Here is a 17,348-nt window from a genome sequence, read left to right as displayed (position 1 = left end):
GAGAGCCGGGCGGGGCGGGATGGAGGGTTGCGGCGAGTGTAACGCCGGGCTCCGCCGCCATCGTGAGTGCGGGCAGCTGTGGCCGCCATCTTTATTTGATGGCTGCCTCACAGCTCAGGGTGGCTGGCGGCGCGCTCTGCCCTCACTTAACATGGCCGGCGGGGAGGTGGTCACGTGATCTCGGTGCTTCTTCGCCCCCCCCCCGACTCCTCTCTGCGCCCTCTGCGGGGCGGCCACGTGGAGACCCGGGGGGTGAGCGCGGGGCTGGACGGGACAAAGCGGGACGGGGCGCGGCGCCGCGGGTAGAGGTGAGACAGAGGGGCGCGATGGCGGCTCCTTGAGGGATGAGGCGGGAGGTAACGGGGGCAGAGAAACTGCGGGCGGGGAGCTGCTGCCGCCCGGCATCCTCGAGAGAGCCCATCCCTGCGGCCATCGGCCCGTCGGTGGGGAGCGGCGGCTGGGCTGGCGCTGTGTGGCTGGAAGGGATGGCTGCTCCGTCTGAGCGTTGTATCCCGCGCAGCCGCGATGCCCGAGTTCTGTTTCCCCCCGGCGCTTTCTGGTTCCCGTCGCGGAGTGCTGCCGTGGCCTGGCGGGGTGTGGGAGCGGGGAACGGCCTGAGGGCTGTGCGCCCTGAGGTCACGGCCACCCCGCGGGTCGGGGTCACCCCGCTCCGCCCGCCCCGTCAGGCTCGGCACCACGTCGGGAAGCCGCTCGCCTCTGCGACGGTGGCTCTTTATCCCGAAATACCTTTGTAGTAATCAGGGAAGTGCGTATCGGTCAGTACGCAGGTCGCTGCATCCTAAAAGCTGGCCCTATAACCTGGTGTTAAGCCGTTGTAATTCCTCAGTTCCTCACCTATGAAGCTGCAGTGTCACCTTAGCTCCTACGATACCCGGTGCGGGATACAGCATGTAAGATGCCTCGCGTACTTGATTCATTTGGCATTGACCATAACGGTGTATTTCAGGTGTTGAACTCAGTCGCTTCGGCACTGTTGCACCGATAGCTGACGTCGGGAGCACGGAAGAGTGCCCGGAGGAACGGAGCGGCTGCGGGTCCCCCAACCCCGTGCCCGGCTGGCGGCGCTGCCCAGGTAGGTGGCGGCCCCGCATAAATTGACCGCCAGAGGGAGCTGTGCCCGCGCGGAGCGGAGTCCGATGATCCTTAAGGGCTGGTTGAGCAGCCCAGGGTGGCGGTGTGTGTGAGTGGGGCGGGTTGGTTAGTCGGGAGCGTCCTGTGTGTCTCCTCTCTAAGTGTGTTGTATGAAGGGGAGAAAGTGCTTTTTCACTCCCCAGTAGGCATGTTCTACGTAGCTATGCAGTCCCTTTGTAGCCGGTACTGTCTTAAGCTTTGTTTACTGGCTCAAGTTTCTATTCCCCTTTGCTTTTTTCTACTTTAAGTTCCCAAACTAATGAGGAAACATATCTTAAAATTGCAACTATCGTGTTCCATCTTATGAATGAAGATGGGCGAAAAAAAAAATCTTGACACCTACAGTGATTAAATCTGATCTCAGAGGTTATCTCTAGAACAGAGTTGGACAAGCTATTAAAGCACAGCAATAACACAAAAATGGAAGATAATACAAGAGAAGTTTTATATAAGCTAGATCAAGCCAACGAGGGAGGATGATATTTTGGCATGCTTTTGATGGCTTTCCTTGGATGCTTCCAGACAGCATGTGGGGGGGGGTGAAGTGCCATCTCTGGAAAGATTCAGGCACAACCCATGCATTGCTGCATGCTTGGGGCAGAGTGGCTGGCAAGCTTTGGGGAAGAAATGGATCTAGGGCTGTTGTTGACAGCTGTCTGAACATCTGCCAGATGGCCAAGAAGGGCTAGTGGCATCCTGTCTTGCTTCAGAAATAGCGTGGTCAGCAGCAGCAGGGAGGTGGTTGTCCTTCTGTACTCAGTGCTGGTGAGGTTGCACCTTGAGTGCTGTGTTCAGTTTGGGCCCCTTGCTGAGAAAGGTGCTGAGGCCTTGGAATGTGCCCTAAGAAGGGTGACGAAGCTGCGAAGGGTCTGGAATGCAAGTCTTAAAGGGAGCAGCAGAGAGAACTGGGGTTGTTCAGGCTGGCCCAGAGGAGGCTTAGGAGAGACCTTATTGCTCTTCTGTCCTGCTTGAAAGGAGATCCTAGCAAGGTGGGAGGTCGGCCTCTTCTGCGTAGTGATAAGAGTCAGTGGCCTTAAGTTGTACCAGGGGAGGTTGGATATTTGGAAAAAAAATCTTAGAGTGGTGAAGCATTGGAGCTGGCTGCCCAGGGAAGTGATGGGGTCACCATCTCTGGAAGTGTTCACGAAACATGTAGATGTGGTACTCGGGGATACAGTTTAGAGGGCATGGTGATAATGGGCTGGTAGTTGGACTAGTTGATCTTAGTGATCTTTTCTAACCTTAATGATTCTGTGATTCAACATGCAGATTGACTACAAAATTCTTCAGGTATTTATCCTGACGTGTGTCTGTAGAACACATCTGAGCCAACTGGGGAAGACTAAAAAGTTAATTCTTGAAACTTCTGATGCTTCCATGGAAGAAGCATTAAGAAAAGAATAAACTATTTATAAAAGAACTGATTCTTTAATGTTTAAAAAAAAAAAATAATAATTATTATTTTCACCCTGTTAAATTCTAGGAAGGGATGAACTCCTGTTGATGAAAATCTCTTTGTGGCTTAGTTTCTGTGAGGGACTAAGCACTGTTATGTCACATGGCTCTGATAAAGATTCTTTAAAAGTTGCTAGAATGCTGGTGATGAATAAGACTGTATTTGGTTACTATATTCCTCTAACCCTCATTATTATTGCTTTTTTTATAGCAAATTCATTTTAAACATCAAATTCAGTGTCTACCTGCCTACCTGTCATGATAAATGGCACTTGAATGTTGAGACTTGTCAACATCAGTTTTCGATAGAGAGGTTATCTTGAAGCTTGACAAGATCACTAAATTTATTAAACTTGATCTCAGAAGACTAGGGGTTGTCTTCCTGCTTACTTTTTAATCTCTTAGCTTGTTTCCCTTCAGGGAATTTAAGGATTTACAATGCATACAATTATCTTCAAGCTCTGAGTGCCCTGGCAAAAACTTTCTTCCTTCAGGCATGCGCTAGGATTGGAGTCTTCAAGATCTTAGAATAGAATGAAGAAAGAAAGCTTTGTCATAGACAGTGTATGGGATGTGTAGCTTCAGTGTTACTCAGATTATGAAGTTGGAGGTTGATAAAGCTGCTTGGCACTTTTACAAGGATTCATTGAGTCCTGAAATAGCTGAAGTTTGTGAATGAGGGAAACTCAGCTTGCTGCTGTAGTACGTGTTGCTCTATGTCAAGTATAAGTTGTTCAAATATCTTTGCTGTTATGTGGCTTGATCCTTCAGTGTCCATTTTTCTTTGGGTAAATTTGTCAGAAATGTGAGATATCTCTGTATTTAATGGAAGAATTCAGCCAGGGGTCTTTCTGAAGGCAAGGGTTTGTATGAGATAGACTGCACCATACAGATACTTAATTCCTATCCCGCACACCTCGAAGTGGTAGTCCAATACCTCATTTACTGCTGCTGTGGAAAAAGGATTATGCTGTGACAGAGTTTGTTTTTCTCCACCTGTGTAGAAAAATAGTACTAGGCATGGGTTAAGAACATTCTCCACTTCATGGGATGTGTTTACCTGGGCTCTTTACATTGCAAAACAAGTCAAAAAAAATGGTGAAGACCTACTGCAGAACTCTTCCTCTAAGCCCCAGGTCAGAGCTTGTGTTGGAGTCTGTAGTAGTAGGAATTACACAAAATAGAAGATTTCTAGTACTGTTTTCTAGTAATTTCTACTGTTATGTGTAGGAATATATATGTACATGTACATATGGATTTGTGAGTGTATATATGAGGGCTGCTCTTGAGCATACTGCCTCCTATTTATTATATTGGCCCATTGTGTGCCCCAGTGGCTCAGTGGTAGAATTGCTGATTGCAACACTGGAGGCCCGCGGTTTGAATCCCCCCTGTGGCGCAGGGGGTAGAAGTGCTGCTTCGCTACACAGAGGGCTCGAATCCCGGGAGTTGGACTCGATGATCTCTAAGGTCCCTTCCAACTCGCATGATACTGTGATACTGTGATTAGGTTGGATGTAGGTGGTATTACAGTAGAAGCTGAACCTTTGCACCAACATTATTACATCCTGTTGCTATGAAATAGATGGCAGCAGAGGGGCAGTCTGACAAAATGACATATGACACGGAAGTGCATGTGAAACAAAAGTGTGTCATTGAATTCCTCCATGTGGAAGAAATGGCGCCCATTGACATTCATTGAGACTTGCTGAATGGTTATGGGGACCAAGCAGTGGATATGAGCACATTGAGGCGATGGTTGGTGAGTTTCAGCAGTGGTGACAGTGGTGGTGGATCACCTCTGCTAGTGCAGATTTTCACAACCGTAGCATGCAGGCTACGGTTCATTGCTGTCAAAAATACATAGTTAATGCTCAAAAAGATAGTTTTGGAGCTTAGAATTTCCTCTGTCAATTAGTGTTATTGTGTTCCTTGTGCCTGTTGTAGTTTTCATGGAAATAAGAAGTATTTGTTTCAGAGCAGTCTGTGTATATTGTGCAGTATATAGATACATACTATTTACAGGAATTGTGTAATTTTCTGGATTAATTGTTGTTAGTTTTGGAATAAAGGATCTTTGTCATTGTTTATATTATATTATCTGTTTATCCTTACTGTTAAGAAGGACAAATCAACTGAGGAAAAGGTGACTGTAGGAGGCAGTTGTTGAGTGATGCTAATAAATCTGCCAGTTGTCTGATATATTTGATGGACAGATTTAGACCAAAACATGGGAGAAAACTTTTCCAACCCGAAAAACCCAATTGTACCTAAGAAGTGCCATTTTTAAAGTTTCGCATCTGTGAGAATGGCAAGAATAACAATAAGCAAAATACTTTTGACTTTTATGAAATTTAACTTAGAAAAGTGGGAAGCTTAAATTTGATTAATAGAATGAGACCGCCATGTTTTCTGCTGGAAGTGATAATGGAAGTTAACTTTTTTTTTAAACTAATTTATAATTTTAAATTACTTAAGAATAGCATTAGAATAACTTTGTTTTTTATGCCCTCGACATCAGCTGAAGTACTTGGCAGGTTATGCCATGGGTCAGCACAGTATTGTGAAACAAAGCACTATGGACAGATGGCCTTTCCTTCTATGCAGGAGTGTGAAGGTTTGGGTTTTGACAATGCTTACCCAGTAATGATGTGTGGTGTGGCTGCCAAGCGGGATTCCTTTGTTGCTTGCCAAGATCATACCTAGCCACTGGCAAGCTAGTAAACTCAGAAGTTCAAAGTACTCTGTTCCGAGCAATTAATCATCTTCTAGCTTCCTCTCCCATGAGCTTCAGAGTCCCAGACAAAAGAGATAGTATGTTCTGAAGATCATGTGTAAATCCAGTGTGAGATTAAAGTGAGAATAAATTACAGAGCTCTTCCATAAAACACAGGCATAATTGAGATGGTGCTCTCAGCAGTGGTGATGGTATGTGGCACAGAGTGAAACATCTGAAGTATGGTCTGTGTTAACTGAGATTTTATAGATTGAAAATGAAAGCCTTTGCACTTGCACGGGATGGCACAAATCTTGAAATGTAGTCTGAATATGATTTTGTCCATCTAATCCATAGCTGTAGATTATTCAGTTTATTTTTCTTTGTTTTGTATTATAGAACCTTTTCTTTCTGTGTGAATCAGCCTGTCCAATTTCTCTCTTTTTGTTTCTACACCTCATGCCATGTTACTAATGTATGTTCTTTTAACTCCTGGTCTTGATAGGTTAAATATACACAAATTTTGGACACAAGATGGCTCAGAAGAGGAGCTCAAGTGGGCGGTCATTCCCGTTGTTATTGTTGATTATTGTTGTGGCTTTCATTCATTTAACTGTCTGCCCATTTACAAAAGTGGAAGAAAGCTTTAACCTACAGGCTATCCATGATGTTGTGTATCACCGGCTGGACTTGGATAAGGTAAATTGAAAATAGGTGTTCTGTTTTTGCATACTGTTCAAGCATGCTGTTCCTTTCTATATGAGTAGGGTAAATACAATGTGAATATAATTTATCCTGGTTTTCTTTTGTTTCTGATTTGCCTATCTTAAACTTTCCTTTTTGCAGTATGACCACCATGAATTTCCCGGAGTTGTCCCAAGAACGTTTCTCGGACCGATCTTTATTGCTGCTCTTTCCAGCCCAGCTATATACATACTTTCCCTGTTAAAAATGTCCAAGTTTTACTCCCAGCTGATTGGTATGTGAACTTTGAATTCAAACTTGACTTAATGTAATGCTGTAATATTCAGTGTTTGACTCAGAGGTTAAGATGTGATATTCTTTTTGCTAATAAAGGATTTTACAAACTGTAGTTACTTGGAGCCAGTGTAGCAATTAACAACACAGAGAAAGTATTTCTTAGCAAAAATCTACAGAAAGCATATTCAGAGAAAACATTCCAGTATATACTTTCACTTACACCTTGGAGAATGTTGTTTGACTTGGGTGCAGAATCGCTGACCTCTGTGCAAAAGTATCTTGCAAGTTAAAGGAGAGTTAAAAGAAACTAATACGGAAAGGATTTGGCTCATTTCTTTAAAGGGGCTTGTTTTATAAGCTCTTCTGTATTGCTCTTAGTAACTTCTTCCCTTTGCATAATTACACGTTTATCAGTGATCAGTCTGATACTGTTCTTATTTCTTGCTTTTATTCTTCTAATAGTCCGAGGAAGCTTGGGGCTCAGTGTCATTTACACACTATGGAAGTTGCAAAAAGAAGTTAGGAAGCAGTTTGGAGCAACTACATCAACAGTCTTCTGTCTGATAACTGTTACTCAGTTTCACTTGATGTTTTACTGTACGCGAACGCTTCCCAATGTATTTGCACTTCCTTTTGGTAAGTATTTGCATATGGATAATTCACAAATGTAAAAATCATTCTCAAGTGTGTGGATAATTAAACTATAGAAAAAATATAGTCGGCTCAAATTAATATTTAAACTTGGTTATGTTGTGTGATAACGAGATGAGAAAACTTAAGCAATTTTGAGGCATTTTTTCTCAGAAGCTTACAGTGGCTGTTAAATCTAATACAACATCTGAATATACAATGAGTTGGAGTTTGTCAGAGATTTGAGTACACTTATCTAATGTATAAAACATAGAGGTGTTGAAAAGGCAGTAGGCATACTTTCTGTTCAAAAAACAACCCACAAATCTATAGGGCTTACTCTACACAGGAAACAGTTTTCTTATGAGGCTGTGGAACTAACTCCCACAGCAACCTCTCCATCTTAGTTTTCTAGAATCATCCATAAATGCAGCAGATTGTAGACTTAAAGAACTGGAAAAAAATAATCAATGTCAAAATCATATGCTACATACACAGTTTTTCCCCAGAGATGGTGAGAGGAAAAGTTAACCGCATAGGGTAGATATTAGCATAGTCACTTAATGCTTCAGTGGAATTTGTTCAGTTAATAAAGTCATGAGGTTGGCTGCATAGATCGGAACTGAAAAACAAAACAAAGAGAACTGAGTCATCAAACACTGTGTAGTAGTAAACTTTCCAGGACGTTTCTCTGGATATTAAAAATACCAGTTGTTTTAAGTGCTTATACTTTTAGTATTTTACGTGCAGTCAATTGTTATTGTTGTTTTTTTTGTTTGTTTGTTTTTTTTGCATTTTGTTTAGGGTCAAGACTACTTTACAATGTAGTCAGTGTTATGATGTGATTTGGACTCTGTAATAGTAGAGGTAACTTTGTGGAGATACAGTTTATCTCCAGCTGACATTACAGATGGATTCATTGTTGCTTTTACCTCACCTATAGTCTGTAGTCTCTTTTTCATATTTGGAATGGAGTGCTGTTGTCATTAATACAAGACATACTCATCCAAGTGAAAAGAAACCGTTTCAGTAGATGGTGGGAAACAGAGTCTTAGTTTGAAAGGCAATTAGTACTGAAGTTTGAAGGGGGTGGGGTTCAAAAGCTATCAAATGCACTGTCTGGAAGAGCTGCCACATGTTCCTCCTGCAATATGCTTTTCCTCATTGCTTAAGCATCAGTTATGGTATGCTGCATGATTTTACAAATTGTGTTTTTGTGACAGAAGGAGAATTTCTGGACCAAAACTGCTAGGAAGACTGAGATGGGATGGGTTGGGAAGTTTGAGTAACAGGGTACTTGTCTTAATAAAAGCATTGTCCTGTAGAAACAAATAGGTGAGACAGTGTATTTTATCTTTACAGTGCTGTTGGCATTGACATTTTGGATACAGCAAAAGCAGAGGCCGTTCATTTGGTTCTCAGCTTTGGCAATTATAGTCTTCAGATCAGAGCTTGCCATATTCTTAGGCCTCATGCTTCTAGTGACGTTTTTAACCAAAAGGATCTCCATTTTAAAGATACTCTCCCATGCTGTTCCTGCTGGATTTTTTTGGTTGGGTAAGTATTTGCTGGGGTGGTGGGGAGGAAAGCAATGTATTAAATTCAATGGAAATGTGGAGATTTTCCTGTTTGTTTGTTTGTTTATTTGTTTCTGTTGTCCAGGCCCTTAGGGTTTTGTTTTGTTTCGTGCTTGTGGTATTACTGGTAAACAGAATATTTATTCATCTGAATGTTTGTGTGCAAGGAAGTATGCACAGAGCCACAGGAAGGTACTGTGACCTCTACTTTCAGATGTCCTGTATGGTGTCCTGGTCTTGAAAAAATCTTAGATGTACAAATTATATTAAAGTTAACTAGTACCAGGCTGTAGTTCCTGGTACATTGTCAGCTGTATTATCTATTGCCATAGTGACAAGCTGAAACAGAGGATGAAACAAAAGTGCGACAGACAGGGATACTAAACAAGAGGATTGTGGAGGGTAACAGTTCGGTGTTTTAGATGCTTGGGGTTTAAGAAAATTCTCCCTTTTGTCTCTTTATTACACTAATTTGAACAGATATGATTTTCCATGTTAGAGAGGCTGAACAATTGTGTTTCTATTTATTCACGGACAGCTCACGCACATGCATGTAAACACTATGTTTTTCTGCCAGCCTGACTGATACAAATGCTATTGTCAGATGACCAGTGATGAGCTCTGGTAGTGTGCTTAATTTTCTGCAGTATGGACTGCAGAAACAACGAAGGATCATTGCATGTGCATTTGGAAGCACCTCATACTGAAAGAGTCCAGGGTTGCAACAGGAATTTCACTGATACTTCCATTCCCTCCCTGGCAAACTTCATAAATACCAGAGGAGTTCTTGGAGAGCTGAGTGGAAGAGATGGGACTAATGGATTTGCTGCTCTTTCTGTTTGTCTTTGATCCTTTATCATTCTTTTTTGCTCCTGCCTAGTAAATAGTAAGAAACTTCTTAGCAGCTTTACAATAAAAATTCAGTGTTGCTCAAAGTTGAAAATGTACCATTCATTATGCTTGAAAGAATTATGCATTCATTATCCTCCACTATTCTTTTTAAAACCAAGTTTAATTAAGTCATTGTATTTCACACCTGGGGTTGGAGTTAAGCAAGTCTCAAAATAGATTGCTAGGTGGCATGCTTCAATTAAGAAGCATGTCACTTTACATTAGGAAGTGGCTCCTCCTCCTGCATTTCCCTTGCATTATAGACAAATTCGGTCTTTTCTGTGGCTTTAGGTCAAACTTAGTGTATATTCAAGTTTGTGTTGCTGTCATCAGTAAATGTGCAGCATGGATATGCTTGTTTGGTTTACCTTCGTTTTAATTCATCCAGATGTGTATTTAATTCTTTCAGGGCTAACAGTGGCTGTGGACTCTCTGTTTTGGAGGCAACTTGTATGGCCTGAAGGGAAAGTACTCTGGTATAATACAATTTTAAACAAAAGTTCCAACTGGGGAGTATCCTTTGAAACATCCAGGAAAAAAGAGCTGTAACATTGTCAGCTAAAGTGAAGACCTGTTCCTGAGACTCAGTTTTGGTGTTGCTGAAACACTTAATGAAAAGCAAGAATGTGTGTTAAGTATGTGAAGGCTGTGTCTGTACCTTAGATCTTTTCTTAAGATTTTAACTTTCTTCTGCTGATTTTTATTTATTTATTTTCCTTCTTCATGGTGTCCCAGTGTAAATCCAGGTTCTTCCCCTGTGATTTTCCTCATCATTAACACCATTTGATGTACTTCTATTGGATGATTAGGCAACTGCTCTTGTTTTTCAAGAGTAAGGCAGAAAACCAAATCCCTGGAATAACGTGATATACAAAAATTCTACTGTGTATTTGCAATTTTTGTATGCTACTGTTAACAATAGGTACTCATTAGCAGTAAAACCGTCCTTAACTCTCCTTTTCACCTTGAAGACATCCCCCTTTTTTTGGTATTTCTATTCAGCTCTGCCTCGTGCTTTGGGATGCAGCATTATATTTGTACCTTTAGGTGCAGCAGAGAAGAGAACTCGGATATTACTTTTGCCAGCACTGGGTTTTATTTTCTTGTATTCGTTTCTTCCACATAAAGAGTTGCGCTTTATCATATACACTTTCCCCGTCTTCAACATAGTAGCTGCTAAAGTGTGCTCACGAATGTAAGTTTGAAAATGCTTTTTTCTTTTTTTTTTCTTTTTTTGAAATGTAAAAAGGAAAACTTATTGTTCTTATACACTTCTCTCTTGGAGTCATGGTTATATTAAGATGAAGAGAAGCTCTAGAAAGAATGTATCATTCTGCCTATTCTACTAGTGAGAGAAATGAAGACAAAAGTGATAGGATTTGAAGTAGTGATCTGGTAGATCTGTGTTAGAGACAAAAAATAGAGTTCTGATTTAGAGTTCTGAATTGCAGTAGCATCATGCTATTGCAATTCAGTCTGTCCACAAGAGAAAAAGTTACTAGTATGTTGTTAACATAAGTTTTCCTCATGAAATTGGTTAATATACAGGTGGAGCACATGAAACTTGGAGTTTGTATTAAATGACTACACTTGAGTATCTTGGGAAAACAAATTCTGAACTTATCTGAAGAAGGGTATATCCATAGCTCAGAGTTATGAACGCAGAAGTACTTAACTGTAATGATAGACCTTGGCCATTTTTCTTAATAAGGTTATTCAAACTTAAACATTTCTTGTAAGAATCTAGTCTCCTAGTAATAATAAATGTATTCATAGAATCATCATAGAATCACAAGGTTGGAGAGGACTTACAAGATCATCTAGTCCAATTGTCCTCCCGTTACCGTTGCTACCACAAGCCACTAAACCATATCTCATAGCTCCTCATCCAGACACCTCTTAAACACTGCTAGGAATGGCTACTCCACCACCTCCCTGGGCAGCCATCCCAGTGCCTGACCACTCTCTGTGAGAAAAAATTTTTTCTTATGTCTAATCTAAATCTCTTCTGGTACAAATTGCGGCCATTTCCTCAGGTCCTGTTTGTTGCCTGGCAGAAGAGGCCAAGCCCCTCCTCATCACAACCTCCCTTCAGGAAGTTGTAGAGTGCAGTGAGGTCTCCCCTGAGCCTCTTCTCCTTCAGACTAAACAATCCTAGCCCCCTGAGCTGTTCCTCATAAGACTTGTGCTCCAGACCCCTCACCAGTTTCATTGCCCTTCTCTGGGCATGGTCCAGGACCTCAGTGTCTTTCTTGTAGTGAGGAGCCCAAACACAATACTTGAGATGCAGCCTCACCAGGGCTGAATACAGGGGGATGATTTCCTGCTGGTCACACTATAGAATCATCACAGAATCCTTACATGATTGTAATAAAGTTTGCACTGTTTTTTTATTATCTAGCTGGGATTTTATTTATTTATTTATTTTTGGTGAGAGATCACAATAATCAATAACTATTAGGAAACAAAAATAAGTCTTACTTTTTTCTCCCTTCTCAATAGTCTGAATAGCTACCGGAAATCCTGGCTGTACAAACTTGGATCTTTATTTGTTGTAATGCATCTTCTAGTTAATGCTGTTTATTCCGGAACTTCTCTGTACGTGTCGCATTTCAATTATCCTGGAGGAGTAGCAATTCAGAAGTTGCATGAGTTGGTACCTTCAACAGCAGGTATGTCAAGCTGGCTTTGAGGTATGTTCATCTAACTCGGTTGTAGTTTGTTTGCTGTTAGTACATTTTTACGTGTATTGAATTTTGCTACTTCATATTGCTTATGTGAATCTTTTCAGTTAGTATCAGTGATCTTATTTTTGGAATTTTGGAACTTTTTGTTTCTGCAGAGGTCTCTGTTCACATTGATGTCGCTGCAGCACAAACAGGAGTCTCTCGGTTTCTGGAAATCAATTCAGATTGGAGGTATGTTCAGATTTTAAAAGCAATATATATGTAACTATTAATAAAATAAGCGCTTGATTTAATTTTTTTATATATGAATCTGCAGGGAATTTGGGTACATGCAGTGCTGCCAATAGTACCATATAATCTTTAAATACATGAGAGGAAAAAAGAACAGTGTTATTTTGCGAAGGCAAAATAGCTGTTTGCTATTTCACTAGGTTTTGTAAAATACAGTTGTGGATGAATGTTTTTCTGTTCTTGGTAGAACATAATACAATTATTAATAAAGTAAATTAATAGTAATATAATAATTAGGGGGGAATCTCATTTTATCTGTTTTTAAATGGTTTGTTGTGAAGTGAAGCTTATCTACATATTAATATTCAAAGTCTGTTTTTATGTGGAACATTCTTCAGGTAGATGATATTAAAGCTGCTGTCACATAGGCTATTGGTCATATTCATTCTCAGTGGTAGATAACAGTTGAGAGCTTTGTTACCATGAGTGGAAACGATACGCAGTATATTAAGAATCATAATATTTAGGCAAATAGTAGAGGATATTTGTGGGATTCCATTGCTTGCTTTTCAGAATGTATGTAAAAAAAAAAAAGGCATCTTTATGATTCATAGGCCTACCTTGTCAACCAGAGTCGGGATTTCTGGTTTAAATTATAATTCCTTACTTGCACAAACAGATTGTGGTTTTAGTCTGAATGTCGAGTTGTTTTTCCCAACTTAAGGTGTTCAGGATAAGATGAAGAAACATAATTGATTTATTGGCATTGTTTGAGGAGAAATAGTATTCTGGAGTAAAGAGAATGAAGGGAACAGTATGCTTCTGGGGGGGCTATAGGAATCATTGAGATTGCTATGCCTTATTTTTTTCTTCTGCGTTCTTCTGTGGTATCATGATGGTACTGACAGTTAAAGGCAGAATTCCTGTCATGCTTACCAATCCAGTGTTTGTTCAGAATTCTTACATGAATAGTTAGGGGGAGACATTACTCCAGTAGAGCATGAGTGATAGAACACACATGATAGCTAAAATGCTCCAGTCTTTGTTTTTTGAAGGCATATAAGTACACGTTTAAACTACTCTTAAATATACTCTCCAAGTACAGTGCTTAAGTTCATTGGGCTTTTTTAAATGGTAGAGTTTGGTTATTTCTTGTTGTTTGATTGAGGCTTTTGTTTGCAACGATGTGGTGCAGTGGGATTGGAAAGTGAATGAATAATGATATCCATGTCACTGGTGGATAGTTCATAGTGTTGGAGCTATAGGGTAGTTTGTGTCTATCACTTTTATCTTTCCTCTTCATAAAAAGACCTCTAGGGGGAGGACTGATTCATCAAGTTTCACATACAAAGGGCTACCATGTTGTCTGACAGCAGAGTAGTGCAAAGTTTAGTGACATCAGCTGTCCATTTTCTGTTTATTCAAGAACGTGACAGTTTCAGATGGGTGAACACTAACCTACCATCTTCATAGACAGATTTATGGATGGAGCAGCTATGAGGACTGATGATTCTTCAGGATAACTACAATCCACAAATAAAAGTCTCTTAGAAGTTAACAGCTTTCAGTGGTGTGCTTAGATTAGATCTATGTGCCTCAAGAAAAATGCAGGTGATCCATTATTTTTCTTCAAAGGTTGACTGAAAGAAGCTTGATGCAGATTCTTACACAAAACAGGTGTAACAGTCTTGTCTTCAATTAGTGTAGTCTCTTTGAACCAGGAATAAATATGCTGTGTAAGCTTCAGGTATTTAAAAGTAATGTAATTCAGAAACGCTTGCAGCCAGATGAAAGGCCTTTTATTTGCTGATGAGGAAAATGCAAAAATAGTAGTTGGTAAAGCTACTACAAAGTATACATCATTCTTTCTGCCAGTTTTAACACATCTATGTGGCATCGCAAATGATCTTTCAGGAAGTAGCAGATGAAGTTAAAGTCTGGGTTGTTTTTTTTTGTTTGTTTGTTTGTTTTCTTTTTAGAAAGCACTTGTTATGAAAAGTCCAGTTCTGCATTTGGTTAACCATGAGCACAAATCCTTGAGTTTGCTGTAGAGTTCCTATTGCTTCAGATACCTTAAATGTTAGTGACTTGGCTGTAAATGAGATTATTGCTTCCAGTTTTTCACAGAGAATTCAGGGAGATGAGAAGCCAGGTCTGCGAAGCTACACATAGTAAAAAATGCTCATAGGTACATGCAAGAGTAGTTACAGGGTTGGGATTGCACAACTTCAGTACCAGCGTCCACTTCTATAACAACAGCCACAGACTTGAGTAAGTTAATTGTGAAATGTGTGGAAGGAATCAGGGGCCTAAGTTATAATCCACCAGTTTTTGTAGCTTGCAGAAGTGGGCATCAGAAAGTGGAGAGCTGTTTCACTCTTCAGTTGGCTTATGGATATATATATATATATATATATATATATATATATATATATATTTAATGCTCTTAATGTTAGTTAGATACTTACGATTGTTCTGTCCTCAACAAACTAAAGGTAAGTAACTTTGCTTTTAACCTTTGTCTTCTGTACTGTTTTCAATCATTAGTAAGTGTGGGTTATTTTTTCTGGAATACAGAGGAAAGAACTGAAGCCAATTTCAGAAATATGGGAAACAGTGTTTTATGGAATATTGAGGGCTGGACTTAACTTATCCTTCCCCTTCTGAAGTGGTTGGGTTGAGGACTCAATTAGGCTGCCATGTCCAGTATGAGCATCCTAACCCTTGGGCTACAAATTCCACCTTCCTCTTTTAATTGAAGAATAACTATTGCAAAAATAGTACAGCATCTTCATGAGACACTAACAGAGATACCTCAGTGTCTAGAAAATTAGGTTTGTGCATCTCTGTGCTGTGTGAGGGATGAACTGAACTCAAGTGTTCAGTTCTGGGCTCAGATCAGACAGAGAACTTGTACCTAAATCTTTAGTATCCCTGTCAAATACTTCAGCCATTTGGTTTCTCATCTCTTAAATGCCATCTGCAGCTAGATTGAACATAAGCCTTCTTAACAAATAACTGTAAGTAGACATGTTAATAATTTTGAAACTAACTAGTTGCCTTTTATATATTAATTACATAGAGATAATAACGTGTATGTAGGTATTCTATAACAAGTTTATAAAAGCTGACCTAAAGTGACTTGGCCAAACATGCAGTAGATCAGGAAATTGAACAAATGCCAGGTAACACTTCAATTTCCAGGCTGTTATTTCTTTCCTGTGGTGTTTAGAGCAGCATTTTCCCTGCTGCTTCCTGAGGCTCATACTTTTAACATTTCACTACCAGAAAAGAAAGGTTTCTGATGAAGTGTTTCCTAACAGATTTCCTTAATTTCAAAAGAAAAAGGCAAGGCTGTCATCCAAACATCAGTTTTTGTAGGTAGTACTTAGAATGACTGTCATTTTCTATAGTCATCAGCTTTGCTGCTTTTTCCACTGAACTGAGAGGGCTAGATGAGCAATTTTCTACAAGTCCTGAGTTAGATGATAGTAAAAGAAGAAAGACTTGCATGGAACGACTACCTCTCTATCCTCTTCAAAAGTAGTGTTTTGTTCTCCAAATAATTTTAAAACAGTCGTATAAATGAGAATGTTTTGCATTTGTTTTATCTTGGAATGTGCCTTGTGATGCATAAAGAGGAATGTAACTAAACCTTCTGTGTTCTCTACAGGTATGACAAAAGAGAAGATGTTAAACCAGGAGACCAACTGATGTTTTCTTATACACATATACTGATGGAAACAAACCCTCTTCAGATATCACATTACAAGACGACCCACAGGCCACTGGCAAATATACCTGGCATCAGTAAAATTGGGTTGAACTTTACTGCACTACCTCCTTTTACTTTAAACTTAAAACCAAAATTAGTACTTTTGGAAAAACTTCCTCTATCATCTTGACTGTGAATTTTATGTAAGTCTTTTGATGTAATTTTGCTGATGACTGAATGATCTGTGACAACAGCAAATTATCATTCCAGCACTGCAGTTCAGCTTCTGTGAAAAGGTACAGAAAATCTTTGTATTGATCAGTATTTAGCTCTGTCCTGTTTATTACATGAATACCGTAATGCATTCCTAGTCAGTATAAACTCAAATCTGAGTTAGATATTATTAGGTGTGTTTGAGAGAGGCTGCCTACAAGTTTAGTGCTATTAAGTGAAATGTTTACTTGGTTTGGGTAGCTGTTTCATAATGCAGCACAGGTATTTCCTAATTGTCCTATATAAGATACATAATGGAACAAGATCTTACTATGGCAATAATTTTATATGTAATTTGTGTGTGCAAAGTTGTATTACTCGATATATCTGCAGGACTGTCACCCATTTAGTTGTCAGATTGCCCGTGTGAATCTTTAATGATGTTATCAGCATAGGAAAGCCATATTCATTGTAGTTTCATCACAATACATAATTGTGCCCTGTGGGCTACCAAACTAATTAAAGTGGAAGGTTCACTTAAAAAGCATTTGGACCTCTTGGCAACACTGTTTTGTCACAGTATTAAACAGTATTAAAGAATGGTTATCTTTATTTCAGTAGATCATGAATGAGCAGTGCAACTTGGATTTCACAGAAAATAGTATTTAAAAAGCGTTTCCCCTCTTTTTCTGCAGTCGTATCTTAATATGCAGTGCAAAAGTTTACCTACAAAAATACTTGAATACACTTGAGGAAGATAGTTGCTGTTTTATTTCTGTATTAAGTAGCCCCCTTGGAAAAGAATAAAATACCATGTGTTAAAATTGTATAAGTTAGAATAAAATAGTATGCTCTGTAATTTCTTCTTTATTAGATGTTTGTTTTTTTTTTAAGCATCTCTGCCTGGACTGTTGAATGGGAGAAATTTAGGGGTAAACAAGGGGGAATTTTTTCAGTAGGGACAGTTGTAATATGGCAGGAATTTCAGTAGTGTACTAATTCAGAACTGGTGAAATAAGCATGGGCAGAAAGCTGTTCCTTGCTGACTGAAAACTCAAGTAAAAAAAGTGAGCTTTTTTTCTTTTCTTCCTTAAAGCGTT

The 17,348-nt window shown here is 39.7% G+C and overlaps 1 protein-coding gene across 2 annotated transcripts; it reads left to right on the top strand.

Moving 5' to 3' along the window:
• The first annotated feature begins 29 nt into the window (after positions 1 to 29).
• Positions 30 to 17,105, top strand: ALG12 (ALG12 alpha-1,6-mannosyltransferase). 2 transcript variants are annotated; one of them, XM_072333732.1, is made up of 11 exons: positions 30 to 308; positions 968 to 1,093; positions 5,829 to 6,022; positions 6,170 to 6,302; positions 6,767 to 6,940; positions 8,297 to 8,491; positions 9,812 to 9,915; positions 10,374 to 10,597; positions 11,905 to 12,074; positions 12,245 to 12,320; positions 15,994 to 17,105. In XM_072333732.1, the coding sequence occupies exons 3-11, from the start codon at positions 5,858 to 5,860 to the stop codon at positions 16,223 to 16,225; spliced, it is 1,473 nt and encodes a 490-aa protein (XP_072189833.1). In that variant the 5' UTR covers positions 30 to 308; positions 968 to 1,093; positions 5,829 to 5,857; the 3' UTR covers positions 16,226 to 17,105. The 2 variants fall into 2 exon arrangements, with proteins under 2 accessions (XP_072189833.1, XP_072189842.1); XM_072333741.1 differs by having other exon boundaries at positions 91 to 252.
• The last annotated feature ends 243 nt before the right edge of the window (positions 17,106 to 17,348 follow it).

This window comes from Excalfactoria chinensis, chromosome 1, assembly GCF_039878825.1.
Source record: "Excalfactoria chinensis isolate bCotChi1 chromosome 1, bCotChi1.hap2, whole genome shotgun sequence".
Classification (NCBI taxonomy): domain Eukaryota; kingdom Metazoa; phylum Chordata; class Aves; order Galliformes; family Phasianidae; genus Excalfactoria; species Excalfactoria chinensis.
The sequence above is the reverse complement of the archived record's forward strand: the minus strand, read 5'-3'. Positions and strand labels throughout refer to the sequence as shown.